The following is a 15,838-nucleotide window of genomic DNA, read 5'->3' as shown; positions in this document are numbered from 1 at the left end:
TCGATCCTCCAAAGCAAACATGGCGACGGCAGCGGTACCTGAGCAACCTCCTGAAGGACCGCCGTCGGGACCTGTCCCTTTTGATATTTCCCGGCCTCCGGTCATCGAAGGCTTTAGTCCTTTGCCGAGGACCAGGGAGGAGACTTTCAAGGAAAAATTTTTGAGGAAAACCAGGGAGAACCCATTCGTTCCCATAGGTGAGTTATACAAGCAGGGAAAGTTACACAAGTGTAGTACACTGCGTCCTCTGGATGACATCGGTGATTTCTACCCCACCATAGCATTAAATGCTTCATTCATGATAAACTGACTGTTGGGTTACAATTTTTAACAAAAGTAGGAAAATGCAAAGCTAATGTTGGCAGCATTTAAAAGAAAATCTAGTTATCCCTCATATAATTTGGCGCGTTGCTGCTTTTACTTTAAAAAGTCATATGCTTTGTTTTATTAAACGTCACCTCAGTAGTTGTTAAACTGACAGAGTTGTCATTAATAACTTTACAATACTGTAGTAGCCCTTTTCTAAATGGCATTGCAGTCTCCTCTTACCACACACTTTTACACGGTACTTGTCCTGTCTACAAGCGGTGAATTGTTTATTTTCCAGGTTGTTTGGGCACAGCGGGAGCGCTGATTTACGGTCTTCGTGCCTTCCATCAAGGGAAAACCAGGCAGTCCCAGATGCTGATGAGGGGACGCATCTTTGCTCAAGGCTTCACTGTAGTTGCCATCATCGTAGGTGTGTTTGCCACAGCTTTGAAACCCAAGCAGTGAAGATGGATCAATGTCACACCCCCAGTTGTCCTGGGAAGTAGATCCATCATGGAAATGGACTCTGAACAATCTGAATGATGTACAATGTATGCAGAATTGTTCAGATTGAAATGTTAAGGCCAATATTATTTAAAATAAAAGTTAAAAAAACGGAGTTGCTTATCATGATGAAATGATTGTTTAAGCCTGCAGTGTAAACACAAAGCAGAATCAGCTTCTTAACAGACCAACTAAGCCAGGACTTAACTTTAATGGCCAATTTAAAATTTTCCGTTTACAGATATAAACTTAATTTTTGTTTTGTGTTTATATAAAAAAATGTTTATTCACATCAAATATGCACCTCATATGCAGCATGTATTTATTCTAATGAGAAGATTATTTTTAAGTGTTTTACAATAAACACTTATTTGAAAATACCTTGGAAATGTATTAATTGCTGCAACACGAATAGAAAAAAACTTCTCAACAGATAAACACGATTTGTGTTTTTATGTGATAAAGAATTAAACAAAACTTCTTTGTCTTGACCTGTGAACATGTTGTTTCATAGAGAAATCACAATTTTATTGCTTTAAATTGTGAGTAAATGTCCCATACATGCAAAAGGAATATGTACCAATATGCAAGGAGCACTGCACAACACTTGTTATTCAAGTGATCATATCCAAGGTTTATTCAATGGCAACAGTCTGAAGAGAAATACTTAAAAAAAAAACTGAGGTGATCAGACTCAAACTTTTTATTTTCCAGTTCCCTTTTAACATTCACTGTTTTAATATTCATTATGTCCAAATAGGCAACATGTGAAGCAATGTGCAGACATCACTTTTGAAAATGACATTTTGCTGTATTTAAAATCTATAATGTGTTTGTTTAACACAGAAATGATGAAAAATCTGAAATAAGAAACAAGGTGTAAATCGTGAGCTCCAAATTTAGATGATGGAAGTCTTTGGTTGCGATTCATCTTTTTTTTTTTTTGTTTGTTTTTCCTGGAATCTCGCCCAATTTTAGAGTAAAACCATCTAGCATCATACTCAAAGTGAAGAGCTAGAGCAGAAAGGCCACAATCTTAAGTTTGTAAAAGAGGCATGTTAGCTACCTTAAATATGATAATCGGGGATGCCATGCAGTGACAGTGAAAAATGTGTGTATGATTCTAAGAGGCATAAGTGGTTACAATCTAATCTGTAATACCTAAATGTTGATTTATAAAACTACAGTAAAAACTGGGCATTTAAAATATTAGTAGAGACATGCAATAAAGTTAACTTAATAATTTAAAAGTTAAAGGGGGAAGAAAAATGTTTAACTTAAAGTAACAATATTTCCTTAGTATAGTGGTGATACTGCTGACCAAGTAAAATATAATGTAACAGTTTCTCACAGGAGCATCAAGTTAAGTATATTATTAGAATATAATAGGCCACAAGAGAGGCAGGAAGTTTTTAAAAGGTTATAAACATACTGGGGAATATGAAAAAACAAAAGGGCATACAAATTATTTGTATGTAATGTGAGGTTAAAACTGAAAAGGCAATGTTACTAGAAGAAAAGTCTGCAAACGATGTCTAGCGAACTAGAGGCGTCTGTTTGAGAGAGATGAGGACGGAGCGCATTCGAGAGACGTCCTTTGCCTGCTTGTTGGTTTTTGGATTGAAATCACAGAGACGAGCAACTCGCTCCCATTCGGATCCCGGACTGTCGCCGTCAGTCTCCGCCAGGAAAGCCTCTTCTGACGATCTGCACGTGGGAGGGAAAGCAGAGAGAAAAATATAAATGACTTGCAGTACTGGAAGGATTTGAAAGCTGTAAAACATGATGCTTAACCAAACACAAATAGCGTCTTTTTGCTTGATATGAATTTCATGCATTTTTTGATACACATTGTTAAGTATTTACTCTTATGACTTAGAAACATAATGCCAACATTTGCAAAGATCGATAAAATGCAAAAAAACCCACTAAATTAGACCTTCAAAAACTAGTTATTTTAAGGCGGGAGCATGCATCAGGTGCAAAGTAATAACTGAAAGGAGCCAGAGCAGACGACATTAAAAAGCATAAGAACTCTAAACCTACACAAAGCCTATAACATCAGAGTTGGGCTGTTTGTAGAAAGCCTTGTCAGCAATCCTAGTACGCAGGCAAGCCCAAGAAAGCAGGAAAAAGAAGGAGAGGAGAACAGTTTCAGTGTCAAACAACAAGCAGAGTTAAGTTAGGGTGCCATTTAAAAGGGCTGAGAGAAAGTTCTGATGAGCTTAAAATTTTCCACTAACTATTCTGTAATGTTGGCTGCCAATGAACAAGCTTGGAGGAGTGGAGAATTTCAGGAATATGCAGACCGCTGGGAAACGGATAGAGACCCTGCTGTTTGCATTCCTTCTAGCAAGCACACTTCCTGTTTTGTTTTCCAGACATTTGAACTAGATGCACCCTGGATTAATGTTTCATCAGAGGACTGTCTCTCAGCGCCATGAAAATAACTACAGCTACAGATGCAGAGTGATACCGTGCCAGACTTGGACAGAGTCTGTTGGAAAGTGTGAGAAAAGAACCGGTTAGCTTGATCAAGAAAAGGAGAGGCTGTGATACTTTTGTAGGAATAACATATGGTACAACATTCATGTAGCAGACACTCTGTCTATGTAGGGGCAATAATGACCAGCTCTGGTCAGCTGTGCAATATCTAACAATATTTACTTATGGGAAAAATTTCTTTCAACTCTAAGGTTTTATGTATCGGGACATACATTAAAAAACACAACTAAACTGTTCCTTAACTTGTCTTAAAACAAGATTAATTAGATTCTCATATGAGCAACAACACATAATTACAGCATGTCCTTTTTTTAAAAACAAAAACTAACCCAAAATGCAGTACAAGTGTCAAGAAAACGAACAAATTCAGTGACTAGTGAGTAGTTTGTTAAACCCTCTTTAGCTGCAATAATACAAAATAATCTGTTCTGTACGTTATCACTGTCACTATGGAGTGATGTAACGTTCAATTTACTGACTGCAATGTGTCCAGGTCCTGTAGTGTCAGAATAAGCCCAAATCATCACCAATCCACCATAATGCTAAATGAGAAGAGGTTATATTCTGTTAACCCTTCCAAACTAGCCAAACATGTTCAACCTTTTCCTAATTTAACTTTTGTGCACTTCAATACTTAACATGCTAACTGATGCTTGCAGACTCTGAGATGTAACTCTTGGGCTTTATGCAGTTGTTAACTTATTGGGATGTCCATTCCTGGGAAGAATGTCAATTGTCTGGAATGTTTTCAAAATCATAATAATCTTCCTCCCCACAGAATGATGGACTCCAGTTTGTTTGGAAATGTCCTCAAATCTGACTCAAAATTATACACAGCACAGGGCTGGACGATTAATTGATAAAATTAATAAATCGAATTTTCCATTTCTGGCAATTTATTTTTATGAAAATTGGGATTTTTTTTCCATAGTTAGTTAGCAGCAGACTTAGCCTTCCCTCCACACCAGAACGGTGTTTGACAGATTTTCAGTGAAGTGACCCTTCACTCATGCCTGGGATTTAGCTGTGCGTATAACTGCAGTGAGAAATGCTCAACTTTAGCCCACAAACGCTCGTTAAGAGACGACCTTCATCAGGGGAATTATTTCTGCAGTGGATCCTGTATGATAAGGATCCAGATGGAAAGAGATCAGCGATGCTTTGTGTCGCATATTTCTATGTAAGATATGAAGTTGTTTATATGGTGGAAAAGTTATGACATTATATGCTTTATTTTTGCTGGCATTCGTTTATATAAATAAATAAATGTTTTTAATAACTTTATGTTTTGTAAAAGAAAAGAAAAAAAATCGGATTTGGTTATAAAAAATCTGAGATTTTATTTTTAGGCCATATCGCCCAGCCCTAACACAGCAGCGATTTCTTCACAAGGATCGTTGCTGATGTCTTTCCTCCTTGTTATTGTGTTGACACATGAATGCTCCAGACCAGCAAACTGTCAAAACTTCTGCTTTATAGAAGTTCTTCCATTTTCTGATCATGTGTTGCTACTTAATCCTATGGAGATAATAATGATGAACTTAGTTTTTTTTTTTAAACACACAGTTTCAGCATTTTGTCTCAGCTTTTATTCATTAAATAATGACAAAGTGTAATTTTTCACATGATGTTCATCTGAGGTTGTGTAATTTTAAAACCTGTTAGGGACCACGTGATTTACTTTTTGGACAAATTTTATTTATCTGATTTCAACTGAGAACATTAATATGTATCTTACAATGCAACATTACTATGAATTTATTAATAATTGGCATAATCACCAGCTGCAACTTTTCTGTATATTAACAAGGGAATTGTTAGAAACTCACCTGTTGTTGGCCTTATTCTTCTCCATCTGCTCATTCTGGTGTACATGCCAGTCCTCCAGCTCCTTCTTTGCTTTCTCCCTCCATTCTACCTCTGCTGCCTTGGAAGCTGAGTCTGTTTAGGGTGCAACAATAGCAAATAAATACTATCACAGTGTCTATAACAGAGTGCAAAGAGAGGAAAGGGATCCACATGTGATTATATCTGTGTACAATGCATGCAGATACGCTGCAGCCCTGGTCTTATAAGAATAAAAAGTAAAAGATAAGTGATTTAAAATCAACGTGGCTTACTGCAGCTACAAATTTAGAAGTGCATTATATTTTCCAATTAATAACCAAATGGGGCATCTTTGCCTACCTAATGCTTCAAGGCGTGTCTTCTGCTCCTCCCTCCACTTGCGTAAACTTTCCGGCTCTTGTCTCTGAATGTCCACCTGGGCGATGGCTGCATAGTTGTCTGTTGGGCCGTTGGACTCCTTTTGTAAGAAATAAAACATTTATTAACATTTATGTTAAAAGCAGCCATTCAGTTCATGCATGGGCTTGACAGCAAACACATCGCTTTCAAAACATCAAGTAGCAGAAGTAATTTTGTTATTTTTGTTGTTATTTTGTAAAAAAAAACAAACAAAAAACCAAAAATCTTGATAATTTATTTGACTAAACAAGTGTACTGATAGAAAGAGGTGGACTTTTAATTAAAGATACAGACTTGAGCTCACCTGAAACATATCTCCATTCATTGCTGTAGGCTCTTCTCCAAAGAGGTCTAACATCAGGATAAAAGAAAGAAACACAAGTTTAATGTTAAGATGAAATTCCTCTCTTAGTTTCTCAATCACAGTTGTTCACAGTCTGCTGTAACATACTGTGTGTTCAGCACTTTGCTGTTAGTGTCACTTTCTTCCTGAAACATTAATACCTCAGAAATGTAGCAGCACCTGTTTGGGGACTGGTGTTTGTTAGCAAACATGACAGGATTTTCAGGTGTAGAGTTAAGTTCTCTGAACCAAGATTGCATCCGTTTTTCTGTATTATTCTGATTTGACCTTCCTATGAAAGTGTTACCAAAGAAATCACTCTGTGACGTCTTGGTATTGTTATTTAATTTAATAAAGTAAGATTTTGCTAAATTTTAATTTATTTACCTTATTTTTTTACGTTAGTATAGTTAAGTAAAGTAAAATAAATAAATAACTGATGGCAGTCATTAACTGGGACCTGACGATTTTTAAACATGCCTTATTATGGGTCACGCTGGCAGAAAATCTGAACCAGATCACTGAATCTGAAGGGTTACAGAATTTGGTATAACACTGGGAAAGTATTCACTTGAGTTATCTATCTCAGTCACAACGTTACCTTTACTCTGTTTATCTTAGGTAAGATAATCGTTAGTGACACGTTTCATGGTTTGAAACTACATGACACGATGTTGTATGGTATTATTACTATTACTACAAACGTAACGTACGTAGCCGGTGCACAAAACAAACGCACTGTCATCAGCTAGTTAGGCTACAAAGCTAATACTCAACAGTTTATTACAAAATAGCAGAATTTATAAAACTACTTTGATACATATACCACCCAACTGTATCAATCAGTGTTTTTTTTTCTAACAAATTGGAATGAAGTATTATATGGTAAACTTTTATCAACCCCTTGCAAGTACCAGTATGCTAGTTAGCTCGTTTGCTTGCTAGCTGACACTGATATTAGCTCAGTGAAAAACTTACCATAGTTGGCCGTCTGCGGATGAGACGGCTGCAGATCGTCCGCTCCTTCCAGCGCCCCAAATCCTTCTCCGTCGTTTTCAATTCCAGCTATTTCACTCTCCTGTTGGGCCAGGAAAGCAGCGGCTGGGTCTTCTTCGGTCGGGTGTGTTCCGTTGTCAGCCATCTTTCATAAGAAGTACAAGTTTAACCGAGCCTTGCAGATTTAACGATCCGACCTTAAAACCACAAAATTACAATATCAGTTCTTCAGCTTAAAAACTAGCAACTTTATATGGTAATCCAGCAAACGTTGCGCCAAAGAAATTATAGCGGACAGCGGGGCAAGTACTTAAATCGTCTGGAATAAACAATATATGCTTCTATTTAAGGCCCTCACTGGTGATTCATGATTTCTGCACTTGTTCACCGACTATGATGATGGAACAAGGGCAGCACCCAGAGGGTACCAATTTTATTTTGTTGTACTTTGTCTCCATCTCCTGGTCATCTGGTGCCTCTACATAATTGATCAGAAGTCACATGCTTGTGGTGTGTTAAAGCAAATTTAATAGTTATGACAATAACAAAAGACCACTTTTGTACGGAAGCGTGGAGCTGTCACCCAAATAATAATAAAAAAAATGGGACCTTATCACGTTATAACGTGATAGTTTTATTGTAAAAACGTGAAACTTATGACGTTATAACATAGATTATAACAGCGCAGCGCAGTGAGACGGTGCGTGCGTGTTTGCGTTGCCATAGAAAGTGTGTGTGCGCTGCTTTTAGTTAACATGTACCAGTGATTACGCCTATGGCTGTCTTCTGAAAATAAAAATGAAAATTATAAAGGCTATATGCACCTCACTGCCTCATTGGGTCCATTCAGTACCATGAGCACAAACACACCTGCTTGCGATAACCCAGAAAATAACTATGTCCAAGAGCTGTGTCATGCGTAATGACGCAGCATGGCAGCTGTAAGGTAGTTGGGCCAAACCCCTTGGATAAGTGGAACAAACTCACTCAGCAGTCTCGGTATTTATTCAAGAAGAGCAAATTTTTAATCCGATTTGCATCCGGAGTATAATCCAAAAAGTATTTCCTGAAAAGCCAACACATTCTCCTCTTCCTTACTCTCTAGCTCTGCTTATATACCCATGTAGAAACACCTGCTCTGATTTAGGCTAAACCATTTTACTCCCACTTGGTCTACTCTGCTTAATTACCCACACCTGTAGCTCTGAAGTGCTGGGTTGGCCACTCCCAAACTCCTGTAATATGGGTTCAAACACAGAACAATGTTAAACATGAGTATATGACAGATGCCACTCTGTCTACACAAATAACCCCAGGATATTATATATTCCAAGGTTACATAACAGAAAAAAGGAATAAAGTCCAAACAGTAGGAAGAAGTGGTGAACAACTACAGACTCACCCACTATTACGAATGTACTAGACCAGGGATGGTCAACATCAGTCCTCGAGAGCCACAATCCTGCAGGTTTTCCAAGTTTCCCTGCTCCAGCACACCTGACTCAAATAAATGGATCCAACAGCCTATAAGGATCTGCACAATGACTCTTTAGTTTAAGTCAGGTGTGTTGGAGCAGGGAACTTTGGAAAACCTGCAGGATTGTGGCTCTCGAGGACCGACGTTGGCCACCCCTGTACTAGACTATGTGTTGCAGTTCTGAGCATTTGCACTGCTTGCATGCATTTGCACAAGAAATGCTTGGCGAGTCTCAGGAGTCCATGAAACTCTGTTACAATCGTTCTGTTGTCTTTCACCATTTCCAGGTTGGTGACAAAGTTACCCATCTGTTATCTGTTACCCATTCCTGGGTTGTCACTATCAGCCAGGTTTTTGTGTCCATATGACATCCATGATCGTTTAAGTGAGACCGATTATGTGATTGGCACTCCTGAAAGAAGATGGAAAAGCATTGTTTGTCACATAAACATGCTGAAACTTTACCACACCCAGGACCCCTATCCTCCCGTAATTGTCACGGTCAGGGACCGTAGTACGAAAGGGAAATGACAGGTCAGTGGCTTACTATGATCCAGTGGTGGTATGATGGTGGAGGGGTAAAGCCAGGGAATGGTCTCCAGTTGCGGTGCCTGAGTTGGGTGGCAGGCAGGGCGAACAGGCAGGCACAAACTGTAGGCAATAAGCAGGCAGAAAGGGAAATCCAGATCCAGGGTTGTTTGTTAGTTCCAAGGTGTGAGTATCAAGGTGCTGAGGAGTAGAGATAACAAGGTCAGGTTGTATGCAACAAGGTACAAGAGAATCACTAAGGGTGGCCTGATTACCACATGGTAAAGAGAGGCAATCTGGCGAAGACTGGAGCTCCTGCTTGTCCCTAAATAGCCGGGTGATGATCCGGATAACGAGCAGGATGATGAGCTGCAGGTGGTGACAATTGAAGCTCCAGACTCCGCCCTGAGTCCCCATGGCAACATGCTCATTCCCACCTGAAAACTCAGACACACACAGAGCACAATCTTGACAGTAACTTTGCCTAATCAAGATTCATGTCCTGTTAGTGGGACTGCTCTGATAGCATCTCAGGACTCTGTTTATGTTCCTGATGATGGTCTTTGATTCGGTTCACCATCTTTGCAGTCCCCTCGGTTACCTAATTCATCAATGTTAGAAAAACTTCCTTCCTTACTTGAGCATTTGACGCAGGACCAATGTGATGACATTGTGTCCTTAGTGCATTCATTCCCATCGTTGTTCAATGATAGTCCAACTTGTACTTCGGTTATTGAACATGACATTGATGTAGGAGGTGCTCGCCCCATAAAACAGCACTCATACAGAGACAACCCTGTTAAAAGGGAGATGATGCGTTCTGAGGTTGAGTATATGCTACAACATAGCTTTGCGAAACGTAGTTCTAGCCCCTAGAGTTCTCCATGTTTAGTGGAACTAAAACCAGATGGTTCTCCTCGCTTCATCACAGACTATCGTAAAGTAAACACTGTTACTGTTGTTGACTCGTATCCTTTGCCTCATATTGATGGCTGTGTGGACGCAATTGGTGCCGCCCAGTACGTCAGTAAACTGGACCTGTTAAAAGGATATTGGCAGGTGCCCCTCACAAAAAGGGCTTTGGACATCTCTGCATTCGTAACTCCAGACGGCTTTTTGCAATACACAGTCATTGCATTCGGCATATGCAATGCACCAGCTACGTTTTGACGACTTGTAAACACACTCGTTTCTGGAATAACTAAGTGTAATGCATAGTTGGACGACCTTGTTGTTTATTCCTCATCATGGGACGAACATGTAGATGTTCTAAAACAAGTGTTCACGCCGGTTAGAGACGCCTCCCTTACCCTCAACCGGGCCAAATGTGATTTTGGCAAAGCCACTGTCACCTATTTGGGTAGGCAGGTGGGTCAGGGACAGGTCCGTCCAGTGGATGCAAAAATGGCTGCTATCTCTGCCTTCCCAGTTCCGTTGACCAGAAAAGAACTGCGCCGATTTCTGGGTATGACAGGATATTACAGAAAATTTGGCCATAATTTCTCCACTGTTGTGAACACGTTAACTACATTGCTCAGTCCAAAGACGATCTTTTCATGGTCCCCTGAATGTCAACACGCGTTTGAGAATGTGAAATCATTGTTGTCTCACGCACCCATTCTTGCTGCTCCTAATCTGACTAAACAATTCAAACTGGAAGTTGATGCTAGTGCTGTTGGTGCTAGGGCTGTGCTGATTCAAGAAGGTGACGATGGTTCTGATCACCCCATCTGTTATTTCTGACGGAAATTCAACCGGCACCAGCTCGATTATTCCACCAGTGGTGAAAGAGACACTGGCCTTGTTACTCGCTCTCCAGCACTTTGAGGTGTACCTTGGGTCTGGCCCTTTGCCAACTATTGTGTACACCGATCACAACCCTCTCGTTTTCTTTCATCGTATGTATAATCACAATCAGAGACTCATGCGTTGGGGTTTGCTCGTTCAAGAATTCAACTTGGAGATTCAACAGAGGGGTGCAGCCAACTTTTTAGCTGATGGTAACTTTGGTTTGTATTTGCATAATGTGTTTTGTTCAAAAGTATCATGTTTTATCATGTAACCTGCATAAGTGCCACCAACCCTTTTGGGGTTTGTGTCTTGTAGATGTGTGTGTTACAGCCCACGGCCACAGGATATGGTGAACTGACTGTGTGATCCCAATTAGCCGATTGGACAGCCATCTGGGTCCACCCATGCACCCAGCATGGCCTTAGGATATGCTAATCTGGCTGTGTGATCCCGCCTGGATGATTGGACAGCCGTCTGGATCCACCCCTGTACTAAAGCTGCTCGATTATGGGAAAAATGATAATCACCATTATTTTGATTGAAATTGAGATCTCGATTGAGATGGGGTCTGTGGTAATACAGACTAGTTTCTCCAAGCCATGTTTTGTGGGACTGTTTATTATTATTATTGTTATTATTATTATTATTATTGTTATTATTATTGTTGTTGTTGTTGTTATTTATTCATTAATTAATTAATTTTCTTTTCAATTTTGTTTTACTTGAGCTTGTACTTTGATGACTGAGGTGTAGTTTGTATTGGTTTGAAGTTCTCTCTCACTCTGCTATACCCTGTGTATCTGTCTATTGAAATTTAAGTTGGGTAATTTAATTGTATTTAAAAGTGTAACTCGGAGACCTTTTTAGTGTTAAATTCAACTCCACTGTTTCACTTACACATCTCTCTGTTTTTATGTCTGTCCTCAATGTTTATATCTCCACAATAGCCTAGTTCTTTGTACAGGGTGGGGATTTCAACAAGCTGCATTCCTTCACGTATATTTGTAAATTTTGTACCTATTTTGAATTGCAAATATATGTCACTTTTATGTCCAAGATGTTAAAGACATTGAATAATAAGAATAATGTATTATAACTGTATTATAATACAATTTATAATGTGTTAACATGTTAATGTGTTACAGTATTATAATGTGTTAAGATAATACAAATATGACTAATATAATAAAATATTTTGAATTATTACATGTTTAAACTAAACATGTAATAAATCAAATTATTTTACATAGTTAAATTAATATACATCTCTGTTTATAATAAACCAATCCCCCCCAAAAAAATCGCTATCAAATTGAGCAAGTTATGGTTATTTATAAAGTGCAAGTACCATTGAAAGCACCATTTGTGTGAGCGAGCTGACTGTGGCAAGATGGCCGCCATTGGCCAGCAGTGCGGTTGAAACATCTAATGTTATGGTAGATTTCTCTGACATAGGCTACACAATGCTGCCACCTAGTGCCCAAACAAAGTACACACGAATACCCCAAAACGGTTCCTACATGTTGCAGCTTGATAAGTTTCACTTTTTTACAATAAAACTATCACGTTATAAGGTGATAAGGTCCCTTTTTTTATTTGGGTGACAGCTCCATGCTCGTACATTTGTGTATGACCAAAAAAACAACTCAAAAAGTTGACATGCGCATGAAGGTTTTCTGTTTAGAAACATGACCAAAGTTATATCATAATTTGGAGGAATAGTAAGAAATGTTTTTCAGTACACACTTAAAGGAAATACTGAAAGTAGTCCATTATATAATAATATATAATAAAGATCCTTCACACCCCCTACACAACGCCGTGACGAAACAACAGAGTGTGTTCAGTGGGAGGCTTGTTCAAGTCCGATGCAAGACAGAGAGATACAGAAGATCCTTCCTTCCAGCAGCTATCAGGCTGAAGAACAAAGCCCTTAATTAATTAATGTGATTGTTTAAAAAAAAAAAAAAAAAAAAAAAAAAATTACTACTACTACAATATTGAATTTCCCTTTGGGATTAATAAAGTATTTTTCATTTCATTCATTTCATTAATATATAATATAATCATAAATATTATTTTATGTATCAGAAGCATTTTACAATTGTAGCTGTGGGAGGAGGAGTTAATTTAAATAAAGTTTATATAAAGTTATAAATTCAGGGACACCAATCGGGGGGCTTATTTAGGAATACTGAACAAAAACAAATGCACAAATCTACATTCAGAGTTTAGATTTTTCTTTCTCATATTTCTGACATTTGTAGGTTCATGGACTATTTGAACATTAAATGTAATTATGTGAGTTGAACAGACGGAAAAGTAATCTCTGATGTGAGGAGCTGTTCACAATGTATAGACATTTAAAGACTGGATCTCTACACATGCTGCAATTTATATGATATCAAAAGTCAAATATGTTTAAACAACTTGTGTAATGTTTAGCATTGTGATGTATTATGAAAACCTCATTATATTAGCCATTCTGTGTAATTGTTCTATAAAAAATAACATGCAAAATCTCTTTAAAGTGTAGTGAACTGCAAAGTAGCACAACAAGAAGAAGAAGATACAAAAAAAGAATACATCAACTAAGTAATTATGGTTACCTTTTGCTTTTGGCCAGTTAAGATATTTGTACTATTTGTAACATACTGGCCAGATAATAATGTAATATTTATGTATTTTAATAATTAATAAAAAAAAATCCAAAACTTTATGCTCTGAACATAAAGTATTGACCTAAAAAGTATATGTAAGATAAATGTAGTGCATTAAAATTGAATTCTTGACTAAATTAATTAAAATAGAAATAAGAACATGGAAGTGTTTGAATGTAGAAGCAGCTAAATACAATCACTTTTTTTTTTAACCGTTTAGTTTAACCTGCTATCGAATTAGATTATTTAACTGGCATTTAGTGTAGAAAATTCACCTGGGGGAACAGATGGAAAAGATTTTTATTGTGTGCATAATTTCTGATGACTTGTATTGGTAGTGGATGGTGTAGCAGCTGATACCAGCACGACCTCTCCCGGTTCACAGACCGAGCCTCGGACCACGTGACCTGTGACGTTTCAGACGAGTCATACTGGAAAAGTATTTGAGGGAATGAGTTTGGTGTTCACCAGGGGGATCTGCGGTGGCTTCCTGACGTCCGCTTTAAGGAAGTCCAAATAGTTGCCGACAAAAAGACTATTATTTTTTTTCTTTTTTTAATTGGCACACTGACTCGTGATGTCTGCCGGGCACAGTGAGGGACAAGAGGTAAGCTACTTCATACTTCCAAACATCCCAACATTCCTTTGAATGTGTCTGATGTGTAAAACTAACGTTTTCAAAGGGTTTTTAGTAATTGCACGGGATACTTTTTGCTCCTTTCTTTTCTTTTTTAAAAGGTTGCCTTGCTGCTGTGAAGTCCATCGGGCTAGCTGTGCTAACTAATGTGTTCCAGTCGAGTTTGTAGTTTTGTGCCGTCCAGCTTCCTCCTCTGACTGCCTGTCTTAATCTCACAGCACAAACTTAAATGAATCACTCCTTGTCCTGAAAGCGTTTAAAAGTAAACTCCGTGTAATTTACATTCAAGTAGATCTGGCACGATAGGACATTACAAATAGTAATTAATAACTTATGTTATTTGAACAAATCAAACTTAACTGAACTATATTGTCTTAGCTTCAAGGTTTGCTGGATGGTTTTATGCTGAAGGAAATATTTAATTAACAGCATTGCATTCAGGTTCATAATCTTAACTCTGTTGTCTTGATATAACCTGTTTAGTGAATAATCAGTTTGCAGTGTTATGTTATCACAAATTAAATATAACCTCATTACCTGTTGCTGCTTGGGTGTCAATGTGTGATTATAAGCAGTTTGTTTTTCTTTCATATCCCATTTTCATATATATATATGATTAATCCAAGTTTTTTGCAATTGAAACTACTGTTTGTACCATCTAGAGAGTGAAGTGTCAGTCTTGCAAAAAGTAGCAAAATGCAACAAGTAAAAATAGGTTTTAGTGATGGGATTATTTGGGGTGTTTTTGAGGTTTTACTTTTTTAGATTAGAAATACTTCAATGCTATTTTTTAATGTTATATATATGAGCACACTGCTGTTTAATTTTTTTTATATTAAAGCTGTTTTGTTTTGCTTTAAGGAGTTGATGTTAAAATATAATTGCTGGTATGGTTGGTAGTGTGTTTCACGTCTTTTAGAAAATATGTACAATCTCATAAGCCTTTTTAGTCTCTTTAGTTGAGGCTCTGCTGTTTCTCAATTGCACCAGTAATCTGACTTTTATGTAGTGGAAGAGAATTTAGGGGTAGTTGACGTTACCTCCATCTTCCTCCAACTCCCCCTCCCCTGTGACTCATGTGGGTGTTGGGCTGAAATAGTTTGGTGTAGTTTTACATTCCTTATATAGCCTCTGAGGAGTGAGCAGAGGCTCGGGCTTGCCTGTGTTGCACTCAGCATCGGGGTAGGGCTTGCCAACAGAGGCAGAATCTGCTTGCCCCAGCTCACTGACTCCCTAGCTTTCTCTAAGGTCTGGGCCACGAGCCGGCCCTTGACGATAAGGTAGGTTTTGCATGATGTCATCTTTATTGCATGTATGTGTCATGATGAAGAAGAATGGTACTTGGTACGAATGTGGAAGAGGAGCAGCATAGGCTTGAGGAAAGGGTGCATGTCCAGAGGTCAGTGGTCAGGTCACAGTGAGAGCCAGTGACGTAGCCCTACACTCAAGTTACCTTTGATTCTTAAAATTAGCTTCTTATTAAGCGCCTTTCCTTTCAATAACAGTAGTAAGATCTGGGGAATCTCTTTCACACAGTTTTCACAGTTTAAGAGTTGTACACATTATTTGAAAACAAGGTGAGTTTAGACACTGAGGACAAGGAGGGCGCATTTCACATAAAAACACAAGTTGTGTATGTTTACCTTGATGGGAATCATAACTTGAGTGTTGCTGTAATTATTTTCCAGTAGTTTAATCTTTCTAAATACTTAATTGTTGTAGTATACATTGCCAAACCCTGAATTAAACTTTCAGAAATAAATTCCTGAGATGATGGTGGTGGTGATGATGATGATGAATGCAGGAATGTTGTGTCCTAAATGCAGCTCAGGAATGTTATA

At 38.2% G+C, this 15,838-nt stretch overlaps 3 protein-coding genes across 7 annotated transcripts in view; 2 read left to right on the top strand and 1 right to left on the bottom strand.

Annotated features, from left to right (window-relative positions):
• higd2a (HIG1 hypoxia inducible domain family, member 2A) lies at positions 1-1,304 on the top strand. The gene is made up of 2 exons (XM_041990340.1): positions 1-197; positions 608-1,304. The coding sequence occupies exons 1-2, from the start codon at positions 20-22 to the stop codon at positions 772-774; spliced, it is 345 nt and encodes a 114-aa protein (XP_041846274.1). The 5' UTR covers positions 1-19; the 3' UTR covers positions 775-1,304.
• Positions 1,305-1,501: 197 nt separating this feature from the next.
• cltb (clathrin, light chain B) lies at positions 1,502-7,309 on the bottom strand. 4 transcript variants are annotated; one of them, XM_041990336.1, is made up of 7 exons: positions 6,887-7,309; positions 5,870-5,916; positions 5,506-5,623; positions 5,148-5,259; positions 3,290-3,310; positions 2,860-2,913; positions 1,502-2,520 (listed from the first exon to the last, which is right to left on the bottom strand). In XM_041990336.1, the coding sequence occupies exons 1-7, from the start codon at positions 7,047-7,049 to the stop codon at positions 2,349-2,351; spliced, it is 687 nt and encodes a 228-aa protein (XP_041846270.1). In that variant the 5' UTR covers positions 7,050-7,309; the 3' UTR covers positions 1,502-2,348. The 4 variants fall into 4 exon arrangements, with proteins under 4 accessions (XP_041846270.1, XP_041846272.1, XP_041846271.1 ...); XM_041990338.1 differs by lacking the exon at positions 2,860-2,913; XM_041990337.1 differs by lacking the exon at positions 3,290-3,310.
• Positions 7,310-13,789: 6,480 nt separating this feature from the next.
• pdlim7 (PDZ and LIM domain 7) overlaps positions 13,790-15,838 on the top strand; it is a 30,058-nt gene continuing 28,009 nt past the window's right edge. The window contains exon 1 of one of the 2 annotated variants that reach the window (XM_041990435.1): positions 13,790-13,967. In XM_041990435.1, coding sequence (XP_041846369.1) covers positions 13,938-13,967 — 30 coding nt within the window. In that variant the 5' untranslated portion in view covers positions 13,790-13,937. Of the gene's footprint in view, positions 13,968-15,133; positions 15,278-15,838 lie in introns of those variants that run through there. The other variant, XM_041990436.1, reaches the window with a different exon arrangement.

Source organism: Melanotaenia boesemani, chromosome 7 (assembly GCF_017639745.1).
Source record: "Melanotaenia boesemani isolate fMelBoe1 chromosome 7, fMelBoe1.pri, whole genome shotgun sequence".
Taxonomy (NCBI): domain Eukaryota; kingdom Metazoa; phylum Chordata; class Actinopteri; order Atheriniformes; family Melanotaeniidae; genus Melanotaenia; species Melanotaenia boesemani.
This window is presented reverse-complemented; position numbering and strand designations above follow the sequence as displayed.

Coding starts and splice junctions, on each gene's coding strand:
- higd2a (XM_041990340.1), top strand. CDS start 20: ATGGCGACGGCAGCGGTACCTGAGCAACCTCCTGAAGGACCGCCGTCG. Junction 198..607: donor GAACCCATTCGTTCCCATAG/GTGAGTTATACA, acceptor TTTATTTTCCAG/GTTGTTTGGGCACAGCGGGA.
- cltb (XM_041990336.1), bottom strand. CDS start 7,049: ATGGCTGACAACGGAACACACCCGACCGAAGAAGACCCAGCCGCTGCT. Junction 5,260..5,505: donor GACACGCCTTGAAGCATTAG/GTAGGCAAAGAT, acceptor CACCCTAAACAG/ACTCAGCTTCCAAGGCAGCA. Junction 2,521..2,859: donor TCTGATGTTATAGGCTTTGT/GTAGGTTTAGAG, acceptor TCCCACGTGCAG/ATCGTCAGAAGAGGCTTTCC.